This window comes from Dufourea novaeangliae, unplaced genomic scaffold, assembly GCF_001272555.1.
Source record: "Dufourea novaeangliae isolate 0120121106 unplaced genomic scaffold, ASM127255v1 scaffold56, whole genome shotgun sequence".
Taxonomy (NCBI): Eukaryota; Metazoa; Arthropoda; class Insecta; order Hymenoptera; family Halictidae; genus Dufourea; species Dufourea novaeangliae.
In genome coordinates, this window is record NW_015373942.1 from 2,342,358 (window position 1) to 2,358,040 (window position 15,683).

A 15,683-nucleotide genomic window follows, 5' to 3' on the forward strand; every position below is an offset into this window, starting at 1 on the left:
CACAGGGGAATGTATCGCGCGGTGTGACAGGTGGAAGTTTGAGTGCATTCCGGGGTCTTAGGGCAGCGATGACACGATGTGCTTAGGTGGGGGAAATTTGGGGTTGATACCACGTCATACGTATAAGCCGCAGCTGTCAGCAGCTAGAAACGTGACTAGCATCCCCGGCCGCGCCACCGCTACCTTATTACCACCGTGCGGCTCTGCTGCCTGTCCTCATTATCCCGTTAGCGTTTTCTCTGGCTGAACCCGCGGAGATGAACATTCCTGAAGTGAATTGGCGCGGATAGACGCGTGTAGGGAGTCTACTAAGTGTTCAGATTGATAAACCAAAGTTTACAATACACTAAAAATCTTTCATACTCAAGCTGTAGTGGATGCTATTTAACAGTTTCTGCGAAGAATGAACCGAGAATCCTGATACAATGATAAGGAAATCCCTGGCCCCGCAGAAATATTTGTCAGAAGCCGTATGATATTATATCGCCTCGTGATTACACAAACATAAAAAGTCGAGATTTATTTTCAAGAATTTTCACCGTCAACCTGTCAATCTCGCGGGATCGGTCGATCATTAAAAGATCCCGGGGCGGAGATAGCCGAGAGTAATCCACCTCCACGGAAATCTCGGCGAATAAACGCGGGTCCGCGATAAGTGGGCACGATTAATCGCATACTTACAAGCGTGACGGCGGTACAGGCGTGTGCAGGACCCGGGTCGAGCCGTAGTTTTAATCGCCCGAGCTCGTTCGCCTCTCCCATTCGCGCCAGCTCGCTCATGATCCTTTCGATTTAGCCGTTGGTTCGCGTGCACCGGCTCTTTTTCCCCTTTCACCCCCTTCGTCCCCACACGTTCTTCGTCCCTTTTTGTTTTCTCGGTTTTTCCCTTTCTGTTCAACGTGCGCGCGAACACAGGCGGTCGCGTAAGAGCGTGTTGACACGCCATAAAACCGCTATCGGGAAATCCGTCGGCCGCAAACACCACCCTTTCCGCGTTGAAACCGCGCGCGCGGCAGGCAGGCAGGCAGGGTTGGCCTGGCTAATAAAAAAATAAACTGCCCTGTAACTCAATTTTACGCTGCCTTTGCGACCGCACGCATAAAAAGGACCTTTACTCGCGCGCGCAGGGGCTTCTACCCTCGCGTTAAGGGCGCGCGCCGCCCCGTGTAAATACGTGCCTCGTGATTGTTCCCTGAGCCGCTTACTCGGTTTTTTTTTTAGAATCCTTTCGTCTTCCAACCGGTTCAAGTCGAAGGAGCTGGGATAGCTTCGAGCGATTAGGATATCTTCGCCACTTCATCTTTACGATTTCTTGAACATCCGTTATTACGTTGTTCCTTCTTTAACGTGTCTATACCGTACTGTACACAACAGTGCATAAGAATGTCCATAAAGCGTGGTTGGAGACTTTTTCTACACTTGTACATTTCTTCGATAATTATAAAAGACGGCAGGTTGCAGTATGGGGCGATGAAAATAAACGCGTACCCATTTATCGACATCGATACGTGAATATTTCAGTTTCTCCATTGATTATGAATGTGTAAAAAAGTCCCCTCGTAACCGGGCCCTCTTTAGTCGCAATCTTTTCCACGCGATTTCCTCCGATTTTAATACACGGTTATCGCGCAGATAGAGAGCGAATGATATGGAAAAAGGAAGAAGAAGAAAAAAAGAGAATTCGGCACGCGTCGTATGCGCGCGACCGGGCCGAATGAATAAAACAATCCTGGTGTTTATGTACACCTCTGGCCCTCCCGTGGTGACCCTCACGTGAAATGGCAACAAAATAACACAATTACACACTCGGCCACGGCCTCACCCTCGCCCCGTGGCCGGCCGGGTGCTCATCCTCGTTTTCACCCCTTGGATCCGCTTTTTCCTCTTTTCCCTCTGACCCTCTCTCGCCAGGCGTGCCCATCGCCACGGGGTCCCCCGTAGGGAAAAGAGACGGGGACGGCCTCGAAGCGACGGGAAAAAGAGGGAAAAACGCCGGAGAGGTCCGACCGACTCGTTACAAGTCTATTCAGAGATCCGGAAAGAACAGCGCGTGCCGGTATTCATTTTGTTGACCGGAACCATTATCTGCCCCTTCGCTCTTTTTTCCTCTCTCGCGCTCTGTCTCTCTCATTTCTCCTGAGCTTAGGCACCGGCCACCCGTTTTAAAACCTTACGGCTAATTTATTAATCCCGCCGGCGGCCAACCACGCTCTCGCCCTCACTTAGCCGGCTTACCGGTTTTTTTTCTACCTTGCCGCTAATTAAAACGCCGGAATCCTGGTATCGTTCCTTCACCGGATTCATTCTTTATTTTTTTTTTTTTTTCATTAACACTGCGTGCCACGATTCTCGAAATCGCATTGTGGCTAATTTCCTTGCCTGAGGTGCGCATTCTCGGTGTTGCAATTCATGCAGTCTTGTTGTGATATTATAGATGTTTGGATGATAAAATGGAGCTTTCTACGAGGATGTCAATCTATTGGTAGATTGTACTGTTTAATTTTAGTCTATTGTTAGTCTTCTTGCTACTGTACCCAACACATTCAGTGCTTTAAGTGAGAGTGAAAATAAAGTGAAGGTTAGGTGAAAGGAATAGTGATCTCGTATAGTAAGTAGTATAGGACTGTGGTCAGACACAGCTCCGGTAACTTCTTCCTATGACAGAAATGTACGTAAAGAATACTTCCTACTTCTTATTGTGAAATATTCTTTGCTGCTTCGAGTTAGAGTGAAAGTGAAGTGAAGCTTAGGTTAAAGAAATATGTATTTTATAGAGCAAGTAGAATAAGACAGTGGTCAGACACAATTCCAGTGAATTCTTGGTATGACAAGTATGTATGTAAATAACTCTTCCACCTTCTTATTTCGGAATATCCTTTGGTGCTTTAACTGAGAGTGAAAGTAACCTAAGGCTTAGGGTGCAGGAACAGTGATCTCATAGAGTGATTAGAATAAGACAATGGTCAGACAGTAGTTCCGGTAGCTTCCCACCATAACAAGAATATATGTAAATAATTCTTCCTACTTCTCCTACCAAAATGTTTAATTTCTTAATGAAAAATTACTCACAACTTTCAAAAATTTCAAAACGTGCATTAAAAAAGTTATTCGATAATTTCAAAAGACAATGAAAACGAACCTGAAAGGATGAAATCATAAGAGTAGCACGTCCTATAAATGTATATCACTACTAATCCTCACATACGAAAAAGCAACTTTCATTCTGCCAAGATACAATATTAATGACTTGTCGATTCCTGACGAATAATCAGAATTACGCCATATTTCCTTCTATGAACGCCCATTTCTAGATTCCTCGCGAGCGATCATCATGACCGAACGGTTCCCTCGTCGTTCTTCGGTTCACCGAATAAAGTATATCGGTAATGACGTCACGTATCGTAATCCAATTTGCGGAAGGTGGACCAGAACCTTAAGCAGAGAGAGAGAGAAAGAGAGGCGAGTGTCTAAGCAGGGATCGACTGGGTTCCCTCACCGGGTCTTTCTGGAACGCGAAATGACGGCCTGATGAAGTTTCTCGGCATCATGGCGGCCGTTTCGGGGTCGGGCGTAGTTGGCTAGAGGGATCAGGACCAGAGGAGGATTAGTACACGACAAAGTTTATAAAAGTGTGCTCACTCCAAGGGAAACCAAACCTCCCCCCGCAACTAACCTAAAGCTCGTCTCCCCTTCAGGTTCCTTCGAGGTCCCTTTCTCGAACCCCTCCGACACACGTGACGAACGTACCTATGCGCGCCGTTCGAATCGAGCTTCTTGTGTTAAGGAACGTCAAATTGACCTCAGGACGGATGAAATGACTTAATACGTAAGATAAAGATCGTGATCCCGGTAAACTCGGCTAAAAAGGATTATCGCCCCGAATCAGGGAATCGAAGACGTCGAAACGGGTTCGGTTTCGTATTGACCAACACAATTTGGTTTAAGGGTCTGGTGTTGACTTGGTTGGTCAGTATACAGGTAGTTTAATTTAGAGGAATTAAATTGTATGGTGTTCTATAGTAAATGTCGTGATTTTAATCTGATCGTTCCAGTAAAGTTAATTTGAACTCTATATTCTACGTGTTCTGTTAATGTTGGGTCAGTCATTTCTTAGGTAAACAGAAAGTATATTATTCACAACATTTAACACAACTTTTGCACCATTAAAGTCCGTAACTGTTAATTCTAACGGTAGACTGGTGATAGTTGTACATGTCTGTTGACATAGTCAGAATTCTAGATTCTACGAGAAACAAGCAAATAAAATTTAAACAACTTGATACCTAAGTGTAGAGCATGAGATTAAACGTTCAAAGAACCTTTCGAACATCTTCGTTGTATTTTTAGTACTAAACTGGAAAGCATACTCTGTGTAAGACAAAAGAACTGAAAATCTATTATAGAAGGTCTAAAAATGAACGATAAGCAAACTTCTTAAAGTTTCGTTTACATTTTAAACTCTCTTGTACACGATACTTCCACTACCTTCTGACAGTATCACAATTATAAGTGTTAAGTGATCAGTAACGAAACAAGTCTTTAGAAAGAAGCAGTTACGCTCACCCGACCATATCTAGGGAATCAGAATTATAGTTCTCACCGGACCTAGCACAGCGTCTAATCAGATCCGTAGTCGCCGCAGAAAGGAATTGTTCGCAGGATCTGGTTAAAATCAACACACTACGGTAGAAACGTAGGGCGGCCGGGGTTAGATGGTCTCATCCGAAGCGATTGGTACTTCTGGGCTAGGCTACAGGGTGCTGGAAACCTATAATTGCCTGGTCACGCGAGGTCAGCCTGAGAACACGAACACGATCGTACGTGACGTGCACCACACCAGCCATTAAGTTGCAGGCAGTACACGGCAGATGGTGCACCTTGCTTCAGCATGTCCCCGATGCAATTTCGTGACTGTCGCAAGAACGCTCGGAATCGGGAACGGGAAAAAATTGAGCAGAATTTTTTTTCTAAAGTTTCGACACTTAAATTGCAGTAACGTGCAACGTGGTGCAATATGATATTCTGCTCATACCTTCAGGGGCGTTTGTAATGATATCGGAATTGAATTCAATGTGTTTAGGATTAACCCTTAAGTACGTGAATGGGATCACAGCCATTACAATTTATTTATTTGGTTTTTGTTTTTCGTAAAAGTAATGAACGTTAGTTATGAAAGTGATTCGCTTTTATTTTACAATTCCTCATGGTTTATTTACATTTTAAAAAGAAATTTGGAGTTACTGCAGACCCTATGCGCCCACTTGTGATTTTGCTAGTGCGCCTGCTTAAGGGTTAACAGTCTTATTGTACGGTGTGGATTAATAGTCAAGTTAATACAATCAGTAATGTAAAAATTTTTTATTTTTAGTTTTCACTTTTTATCAGTAATGATAACCATCAGTAATTTTCGAGTTTTTCAAATTCATGCCTTTTGTTGTGCAACTGTTGATGTTGGTAACAATAAAATTTAATATATCAGTAGCTAAATATTTAGAAATCTTAAATCTCTGCATTTTGATGATCTATAATGTTCATTGAAAGCATAATGATATTACAAACAATTTTGTTTCATTACAATAGTAAAGGGGTTAGTTTCTGGTATTGTGGACAACCTTGGACCGATCTCGGACGTAGTGTTAATCTCTGAGGCTCAGTCACGAGACAGGGAAATCCGGGTGGTCATTCGTGCGACGAAATCCACGGTGGCAATACATAGACATTTTCATCTATTGATAACAATTAATCAACGGTCAGTGTATTTGCTTCATAATGCAGCGATCTTAATCTAGACTGTATATGAATATTGATAGACTAGGAACACAGTCTATTCTTTGACGATGCAGTAAGTGGAACTGTACCGCGATGTCAGACATGATTTAATTTTCATTGAATTCCACGTGGTATCGTGGTTGCTTTGAAAACGTGTCAATCCACAGCTATTTTGTTCTTCTTCTCGTTTTTTTTCTTTTTGTTCGCAGAATCCCTCTGTGTTTATTATGAATATTCATTTAAATATCGATTCGCGAGGTTTATTCAATCGTCGAGGCGAAAGTGAACATCGAAATGCATCGCGCGCCCCTTCCTGTATTACAAAAACCGAGCGTGGTAACAATATTGTCCCGCGTATCGAACCACCGTCATAGGTTCAGTCAACAATTCGACCGAGATTCCGATACGAATACGTGGAATAACGCAATTTATTTACAATCACGAACCTGGCATATCGCGGTCATTAAATTCAGGCGAGGAAAGGAAGGTGCCACGGAAAGGACGAGCTACAGTTTACTCGATATTACAATTACTGGACGCATAATCGATATTAATTAATGGAGTACAATATGATCGATTTAAACTCCTACGTTGACTGAATCGGAACTGGCACGCTTTATCGTCGACGGCTCCGCATCAGGCAACGACAATTAGGTCCGAAACAATCGGTCGGAGCTTTTAGTTTAAATTAAATGGCCCGCTATCGATGTGATCGATGTTGCGACTTGATTCGTGTGAAACCAGTTCCGCGTTAACAATCTGGAACTGTGTATCATATTGCCCCGCGTGAAAAGGAACAGCATTTCCTTTCATAGTGACTCGATATCAGTATGGGACGTTTCTGAACAATTAGAGAACAGGGAAATTAGAGAAAAAGTGTTCTCTTTATGAAAACGATGGTGAATTAAAAAGATGCTAAAAATGCGTTCAAACTTTCAGTGCAATGAAATTACATTTAAGACTAGAAGAACCAAACTCGTACTAATAACGGATTTCACATTTCTTGATTTGCAATTATTCTTGAAATCACAAAGATGCTCTTGACAGAATTTATGTTGACTTTTAGTTGATTGTACATTTTACGGTATATTCATATTATGTTGTATTTCATATTGTATCTACATATGAATATATTTGTACAATATAATTCAATGTACATTCAACGCTGGTAGTTCTAGTTTTAATAGTATCCAATAACTAAAGAATACTTTTATAAGCTTCCTACGACCTTGGTGCTTTTTGTAATCGCTTACGAATACATTCTGTTTATAAAATATTTTTCTTATTTCTATAATATATGTACAACTGTTTCTCTAGTACCAACCAGCAAATTTGATATCTGAAATTGTGTTGTACAGGTGGATAACACACAATAATATTTCTACATTTTGTTATGTGTTCTATACATCAATAATTTTTATTTTCTTCAGTATTCCGACTTTCGGAAAATATAGGATAATAATCCTTCATTCTAACTTCATCCAGTTCCATATATTCAAACAATTTCTTTTATTCAATACCAACATTTCGTCGCCCTTCTAAAAGTTATATGTGCCCCAGATTTATGAGTACCATAATGAACATGCAGCGAAATAAATATAATAGAAGTCATGAAAATAGAAAGAAAAATCCTTTGATAGGGATATTACGAATAATTGCCATAAAAGTGTATGTATTAAAAGAGGATGGCGATTGTCCGAACCAAATCTGACCAATTGCCGTGATTTGATTTGTTACAGAGGGCAACAAGTGCCCGACCCCAGGCTGCACGGGGCAGGGTCACGTGACCGGGCTCTACTCTCACCACCGCAGGTAAGCAATTATCGGTAATTAACCTGCGCTCTGCACTTTGCCCTGGTCGATTAGACACCTACGCGCTACGGGGGAAACACCGGGCCAAACCGTGTGCGAACAGCACTGACACTAGTAAACCGATTCGTTACATCGGATCGCTCGAACTACAATTGCTGTAGTCTGTTTTGCAATAGGCACAAGCACAAAAACCCTGTATCCTCACGTATAACTATGAAATCTGATAAAATACTGACTGTGAAAAAACATTCGAAGGATTAATGTGCCGTGATTTTTGTTTATATTCAATTTCGGAAATTTGATAAATTCAAATACTTTCTATCAGCGGCGCTTCCAAGATTCTCCAGCAATGTAAGATAAATTTTTTTATCAAAGCTGAAAGTTTATCAGTTAATTTCAACAACATTGGTAGAAAAAGTTTAGAAGTGTGTATGATTACGTCAACGTATTGAAATACTTACTTGAAAAATTACACGTTTGGACTAATTTCTCGATATTTACGTATTTTCCAGTTTTAATTACTCGAGTTCATAAGTAAATAAGATTACGAAGTGAGAACCGTCGGGAAATTATTAAATAGTATCTAGATTTTCTACTCTGAAGATCAACCTTTAAAAATAACAGAAACTACACAAAGCCATGAGAGTTCTTTGATAGCTTTTAATTCTTTAACTACGGGTATATGTATATGTATGAGACTGATCGTCCAAATGCAAAAAAAAAATAGATCAATAAGTTTTCTGTGCGTCGTCTTTAGGTAGTTAAAGGGTTAAACTATACATTCATACGAAGCTTGCTAGACAAGTAACGCAATTAGGGAAGCTTCTCGGATGTGAATTCTAAGAAGGACCTAATCATTGTTTGTTACTGTGATTCCAGTCTTTCCGGTTGTCCACGGAAGGATAAACTGACGCCAGAAAGTAAGTAAATCGCAAACGAGATCCTTGTTACTAGTAGTTACATAGATGCATCTTCTTTTTGCGAGATTACCTTTTTCACGCAACGGGGCAAGGAAGTAGTGAGCGAGCGCGAATCACAATACAGTATTCCCTCCCTACGTATCCCCCGAAGCGGACCAACATCCAATTAAACGGACCCAAAAATAGTATCCACTGCTCTGTACAATCGCGTTGCTAATCCCAAGTAGTGTAACTGTAGGAAGGGAATACTGTATCTTATTTTTCTATTCTTTCAATCATCTACAATCTTTCAAAGTACACTCAGTAATCGACTGATAAAACGAAATTCGCAGCTTAATGTCATTCCGATTTTTGCACGCGAAATATTTATTTCTAAACTCGTCTAAATTCCAAAAGCTTCCTCGCTTCCGTCCGAAAACACAGCCACGCGACACAACGAAACGAAAAACTAGAGAAATACCGATCCAATCACGGATCGTAATCGAGAGCGAACGGGCTCGTCACCTGTCACTCTCTCTCTCTCTCTCTCTCTCTCTCTCTCTTTGTGTGCGTCTATGTGTCTGTCTTCTGTTACATTCTTTGTGCTTTTTCGTTTTGCGGGGTAGAGAGCTTTATTTATTGCGTTCACTTCCGTTTTTATGATTTTTACCGTTCTGTTCGTAGTACTATCATTATAGTTAGAGAATTTATATTATATCACCACACATTGTACTTGGTCACGTTGGCCCATGTGAACCTACGAACATCTGGAGAACTCGAGACACGGGCGTTGCGACCACCAGCTAGATGCCTAATCCGCGCACGCCGGAATCGAGCGAAGGATTTCTGCGATTGAGTATAATTAAAACGATGATCACACACTCTTGGCGACACACGGTTCCCGAGATACGGCGCTCTCATCCGCGCGCTGCTACAAACATAATTATAGTCATACACACGAGAACCACATGAAAAAGTCGAACCAGAGAAACATTTTCTCCGAGTCAATTGCTCGAAACGAAACTCGCTCATATCTCTTTCTACTTGGAAATCCTTATTTCTTTATTTCTATTCTTATATTACTACAAGTAAATCATTGGACAACGGATTTTATGCATCTATAGCCTACATGGCTGTCTGAAATACCACAAGGAATAAACTTTTATTAGACGTAACAAATTTTTCATTTTATTCATAACTTAATAAGATGTTTAAGTTAAAATGTCATTTTGCATAAAAATCCGCAGTCTATAAATATTCTACACTTTTAGAATTTTTTCTACAAGTCTTCTTTATACTAATGTGATTTGAAGAGCCTTGTTTTCATTTACATTATCCGACGAACAGATACATTTACATGAATACATATGTACCTTGAATTTTCTGTGCAGTATCCGATAAACTCTATTAACATTAGCCCCGACACAGAACACAACCCGATCACAATGTACACCAACTGCAAGTTGTTGTCTTTTTATAATTTTTCTCTCGATTGGATTGATTATGTACTTTACTTGAGTTTCTCTCTACCCGCTCTCTCGGTATACTTGATTGTACTGTTCTAACACATTTTGATTTTGTATTTCAACCCGTAACGTTGTTGTACCCCGTCTGATCTTTCTCTGTTTCTCCTCATTTTACGTTTCTCTTTTCGTTCTACCTTCTCTCTATACTGTCACACAACACGCGCGATGTTCCGTATTATACAGGGAACCGAAGCTAAATCAAAGGAAAGAATCACTTTGAACAATTATACTCAGCGCATAGAACCTGTCGACTTTTTTTTGTAAAAAAAAAAAGGGATGGTCAAAGATAAAAATCCTTCCGTTCGTCTCGGTGTGCGTGTGGATGTGACTCGGCGATCGCGGATTCGCTGAAGAATGCCACGAGAAACCGTTCGGTTTTTTTTTTTTCCTGTAACCACACGCCACGTGTCTCTGGGTTCTCTCGCAGTTCTGGCGATGCATGAGACTATTTTGAAATGCCCGACGCCTGGTTGCAACGGCCGTGGCCATGTCAGCTCGAACCGGAACACGCACAGGAGCCTGTCCGGATGTCCCATTGCCGCGGCCAATAAGCAGGCCGCACGCGAAGCACGACACAAGGCTCAAGGTAAGGCGGCGTTGGCAACGACGGTGGCCGCACCACAACCGCCCTCGCAACGTGCCTGGAATTTCGACTGCACGAAAATCCGCCCGTGGGTTACGCCACTCATCCCCCTCCCATCATCCCCAGTCCACGTGAAATCAGATCGGGGATTAAGCTTTCCGAAGCAACGGGCAAAGTAATCCGGCGCGAGACGTGTGGATCGTTTCGTGGCGGTTCTCGCGTTCACGCGAACCAGATTTTCCTCTTTCTTTCCGTTTGCTTGGTGATATCGTTGATACGGGCGACATTGTTTCTGGAATACTTGGTTCTGCGAGAGACGCTTTGGAAGAAATTTTTGGACATTTTTCTGATTAATTTCTTTTGTTGATATTGTAGTAGTTGCTGGGTACTGGTTTGCAACTGTGATTACTAACAAAGGATTTTAACCCCTAGGCGATAGAGATTTAACGAAGAGGAATGGAAACTGCAGTATGCGGTCTATGACATACAGGGTGTCCGAAAATATGTGTAAGTCCTTGAACGGGATGATTCCTGAAGTGTTTCCAATCACCCCAAGAATCACCACTTTCAAACACTTATAATTATTTTGGGACACCCTGCATAGGTGAAGTTAGAAGCGAGCGTTGTGGGATAGATTTCAAAGCAATCGTCTGTATCCATATGTATTTATGTACAATCCCACGTCACACTTTTCAAAACAATATCTGCTATCTTTCTTTTCCCCATTTTTTATACACATTTTGTGTTTATAGAAAAAAAATAATTTGGACGTAAATTTATTTTGGAGAATAGATACGTATCTAAAGATCAGCAGTTCGCTCACTCACGTGTATGAAATTACTTCATTATCAACCTTCCATACTCCCTCGAATGGTCCAGAGATAGAATGTTAACACGCTACATCGATAGTCGAACAAGCATCTCGTTGTAGTGTTACATAGTTTTCAGCATGCCTCGTACTTCAAGTTGCCGAAAGCAACGTAATTCAATCGTGAATAGACCAACGCCATGGTTTAACAGCAGTATAAATGTAGGATATAATTTGTGTTCTCGCGACAGTGTCCGGAATTCCACCAGAGTACATCAGTACGAACCTGTTGCCGCCGTCAATGGATAGCAAGAGCTACTCCCAGTACGGTTCCACGGCGCAAGACACGAAGCCGGTGCTAAACAGCCTGACCTACGACTACTACACGACAACGAAAGGCACCGGGATCAACGTAAAACCACCTAAAACACCCGAGGAGAGCCCGTCGTCCCGTACCGCTAAAGTGGTCCCTAAAACTGAAAACATGACACCGAGCGGCAGTTGCTGCAACACATTGCCGGCCAGAGGTCAGACCACGTCCGATTTGTTGGTACCGAAAACGGAAGACACTGCCTCCTGTCGCGTGAACTCACCGCCGCCACCGCCACCGCCTACTGTACGGCCGACCTATGACTCGTACATGAATCAAGACTCGAACTCCTCGTCGATGTCCTCGATGGACGCGATGGGATCCAGGGGATCCATCGGGGCGACGATACATCATCCGAGTCAGCACCCGACGCACCATGTACTGCCCATGCAACCCACCGTTGCGTACCCGATGCCGATGGTCGAGGACACGAGAATGAGTCATCAGATGTCCCAAAGATCTCCCTACGAACCATCCGCAATGATGGCCGCAGCTGCTGCCGCGGCCGCGGCGGCTACCACCAGCGAAGACCTGTACCATCACAGGTCAGCGGAACACGCGAGGGCCTACATGCACCCCGGCGCGAGTAATATCGCCAGACCAGTTGTGTCCTACTCAAACGAGATCGCAACTGCAAGAGGCTACGAGAACGCGGTAGCCAGCGCCGCTAACCATCGACCGTACGATCCCGGTACTACTTCTGCTTACGAGAGATACGATACGCAAGGCTGTCCATCGATTCCGTCGCAGCAACAACAGCAACAACAACAGCAACAACAGCAACAGCAGCAACAACAACAACAGCAGCTGCATTCAAGGACGAACATGTACTATCTCGGCCAGACGGGAATGACGCCGGAGGAACAGGAACGAGTTTATCATCAGGAAGCTGCAGCAGCGGCTCAGCAACATCAGATGGCAATGGCTGCCGCGACGGCTGCTGGGATGATGAAGACCGAGGATGGTAAGAATTTTTTGGAAAATTCTTTTTCGAAGATTTTGATCAGTAGACAGTTGTTACAGTAAATTATTTAAAATATTGATAAGAAAAGGAAGTCATGGATGTTTATTCAGAAGTCGGACTGAAATATCCTACACAAGAAAGGTTTAAATAAATCTGTTACAGTTAAATGTGTCACAGTAGCGCAAGTCCAGCAGATGCAGAAGCCTGGAGGTCCCCCAACTTCGCCAGGAGGCTCGGTGATGGACCTGTCAACTTCCAGCGTCACATCCACAAGTCCACAGGTACGTCTCTGTTTCTTGACTTCTCGAAATCCTTTTATAAAAGTTATCCATGAAACAATTGACGACATGGTGGTATTCTTTACAGGCGCCACCATACGGCTCGAATAGTCTAAGCCCGCAATACGGCGGTGGTCAAACTGTAGGTGGCAGTCCTCAGGCGGCAGCGAGTCCTCATTTGACGGCGAGTCCGCAAGTCCCGAGTCCGCAGGGTCAGACCCTTGATCTCAGTGTGAACAGGCTTCACAGGTAATTAACAATTACTCACCTTAAATGGTTATTAAAACTCTAAGGAAACTGTTTCAGTTAAAAGTAAAAAATTAGAAATCCTAAATGAACAAGGGCTTAAGTTTTTAATTTCACGCGAGATATTATAGGAAAATCTTTTCCATCATAAAGAATACTACTGTAACAGGAGTTAAAGGACGGGATATTAAGTCGTACATCACTTTTATCTGATTACAGTGGAGCACCTAGCCCTCAGTATCCAACCGGCCACGGTGAAGCCGTGGCGGTGCCGGTTGGACCGGGATTCCCAGCGCCCAGACCAATCGAGGAGCAAACCGAGCCCGTGGACTTCTCAACAGCGAACGAGCCGGTCAATTTCAGCGGGGGGGCTGGGATCAGGCCTGTACCAGGGTTCCCGCCACCCGGTGTGCACGTCACAGCGTACAGTCGTGAAAGCACCCCCGACAGCGGTGGTTCCCACTACATGGACGCCTACCGTGATCCCACTGGTAAGCTATCACTGTTTATCGCTTAACTTAGCAGACAACTCATCATCCATCTCCCGGCAAAGCTTTATGACCCGCGACTGTCCTCAGCTTCCTATCGCGAGCATTCATCCTCAGGATCCTTAATTCACTCTACCACCGTTTAAAATTGCATCAAGCAATGTTTTACTCGGTACTTTCATCGTTTAGCTACTAATTCTATCAAAAGATTCACTCAAAGAAAAATTCTTCTGTCAGAAGATCAAAATCGGAAGTAATTTTCTTTCAAATATTATGTTTACAATTCTTTCTCTCACCCACCTGTAAATAGAAAATGAAAACGTGATTCGAACGAGAGATCGACTCGTAAATTTCACTTGTACCCCACGGGAATCGAACTGATTAAACGCTAAATAGAGACAGGCGAATAGAACTACACCACCAAGGATCGGGTCAAACGGATGATCACAAGGTCACGAGAACTGTGTCCGTGATATTCTAAATTCCACTGGACGTGGACGCGTAAATATACACGGCGATCCTGTCCAGCATGTCCCTACATTCGCGGCATGTAACGGTGAACGATACGGGGGATTGGATCGAGGAGATCCCGCGGATGAGGGATACGAAAGGGAACAAAGAGCCCGACGCCCTCGGGGTTCCAGCATATAAGGGTGAGGGGGTGTAGCGGGACGAGAGAGCGATACGCGGTTACAACCGTCGAATAAAAATTCGCCCGAACAGTACACGACTGCCATAATAGGCACCTATGGCCCAACTCTCATTTTCCTCGGTCTCTCTGTGCCTTGGCATTCCAAACCTACAGCCCATTCTCTTCGTCCCTGTCCGTCTCTTTCACTCCTCTCATCCTCCGCTCCAGCCGTGTCCCTTTTCTGTTGATGTGCGCGGGCCACCCTTTCTGGCGGACCAACCACCTCCTACCTCCCACCTCGCCCCTTCTCCCCCAGCGGAGTACACGACCATTGTTAATTATCAATATTTCGCGTACACGTAGCCGGCAAAAGTCCGGCGCGGCCAATATTGTGCGGACTCCCGACGCTGGGGAGTAGTTATTGAAATTGAAACATTCGAGGCGCGCATACACACACACACACATACACCTGTACGTGTGTGTTTCGTTTCGTTTCGTTCGGCGTCGTCGTGTCCGCGCGACGTCGCCCCCGTACAACACACGTCTGTCTTTCTCTCTCTTCCGACCGTCGGCTATTTACACAGCGAACGAAATGAATTCTTGCCGGTAAATAAATGCGTAGATTTTACAACGGTTAATCAAGCTTCGCGTAGCTCGGAACATCGTTGGACCTTTCGCGGGCCTAGCTGGTTTTTTTTGCGCTTCTTTGGTCGCTTGGTTATTGTACAGGGCGTAAAAAATATGAAGGGCTAAATAGGCTTCAAGGTATGAATTACACCATTGGATCGCTGGACATTTGTAAAAGAAACATTACCGCAAAATTATTTATAACGTTGAAAATTAATTTTGAATTTTTTTCTTGCGTCTACGTATTCTGCGTACTGAGAAGAGAAAAAGTTTGAAAGGAACCATATGTCGCAGACGAGCCGTTTGGTCAGGGAAAATTGTTAAAGAATTCACAACGATTTGACTGTACAGTGTTACACGTAGAGGCATGGACCTACCACTACTGTGTCGCTTAGACGTATCTACCCAAACGGTGGGGCCTGGCACAGCGGTTTTCATACCCTTACCCTAAACTGACATAATATGACGTTTAAGGGACACAAGACCTAGAAAGTTACATTGACCGTACTATATAGGTCTGAATCAAGTGACTTTTCTTACGTTTCACTACCTAAAATAGGATACAGCAATACTAGTAATCTAGAACTCTAAGGTTATATGCAATGATAATATGTTTACTCACCAATCCGATGTTCAACTCATTTACATTATGTCTTTACCTTTTTCACCTTTATCTTTGTCT

The 15,683-nt window shown here is 43.3% G+C and overlaps 1 protein-coding gene across 1 annotated transcript in view; it reads left to right on the plus strand.

Moving 5' to 3' along the window:
- Positions 1–15,683, plus strand: part of LOC107185863 — a 50,508-nt gene that overhangs the window by 22,140 nt on the left and 12,685 nt on the right. Inside the window, exons 5-11 of the mRNA XM_015573634.1 lie at positions 7,509–7,581; positions 8,461–8,501; positions 10,434–10,592; positions 11,649–12,731; positions 12,894–13,012; positions 13,098–13,258; positions 13,475–13,746. Coding sequence (XP_015429120.1) covers positions 7,509–7,581; positions 8,461–8,501; positions 10,434–10,592; positions 11,649–12,731; positions 12,894–13,012; positions 13,098–13,258; positions 13,475–13,746 — 1,908 coding nt within the window. The remainder of the gene's footprint in view (positions 1–7,508; positions 7,582–8,460; positions 8,502–10,433; positions 10,593–11,648; positions 12,732–12,893; positions 13,013–13,097; positions 13,259–13,474; positions 13,747–15,683) is intronic.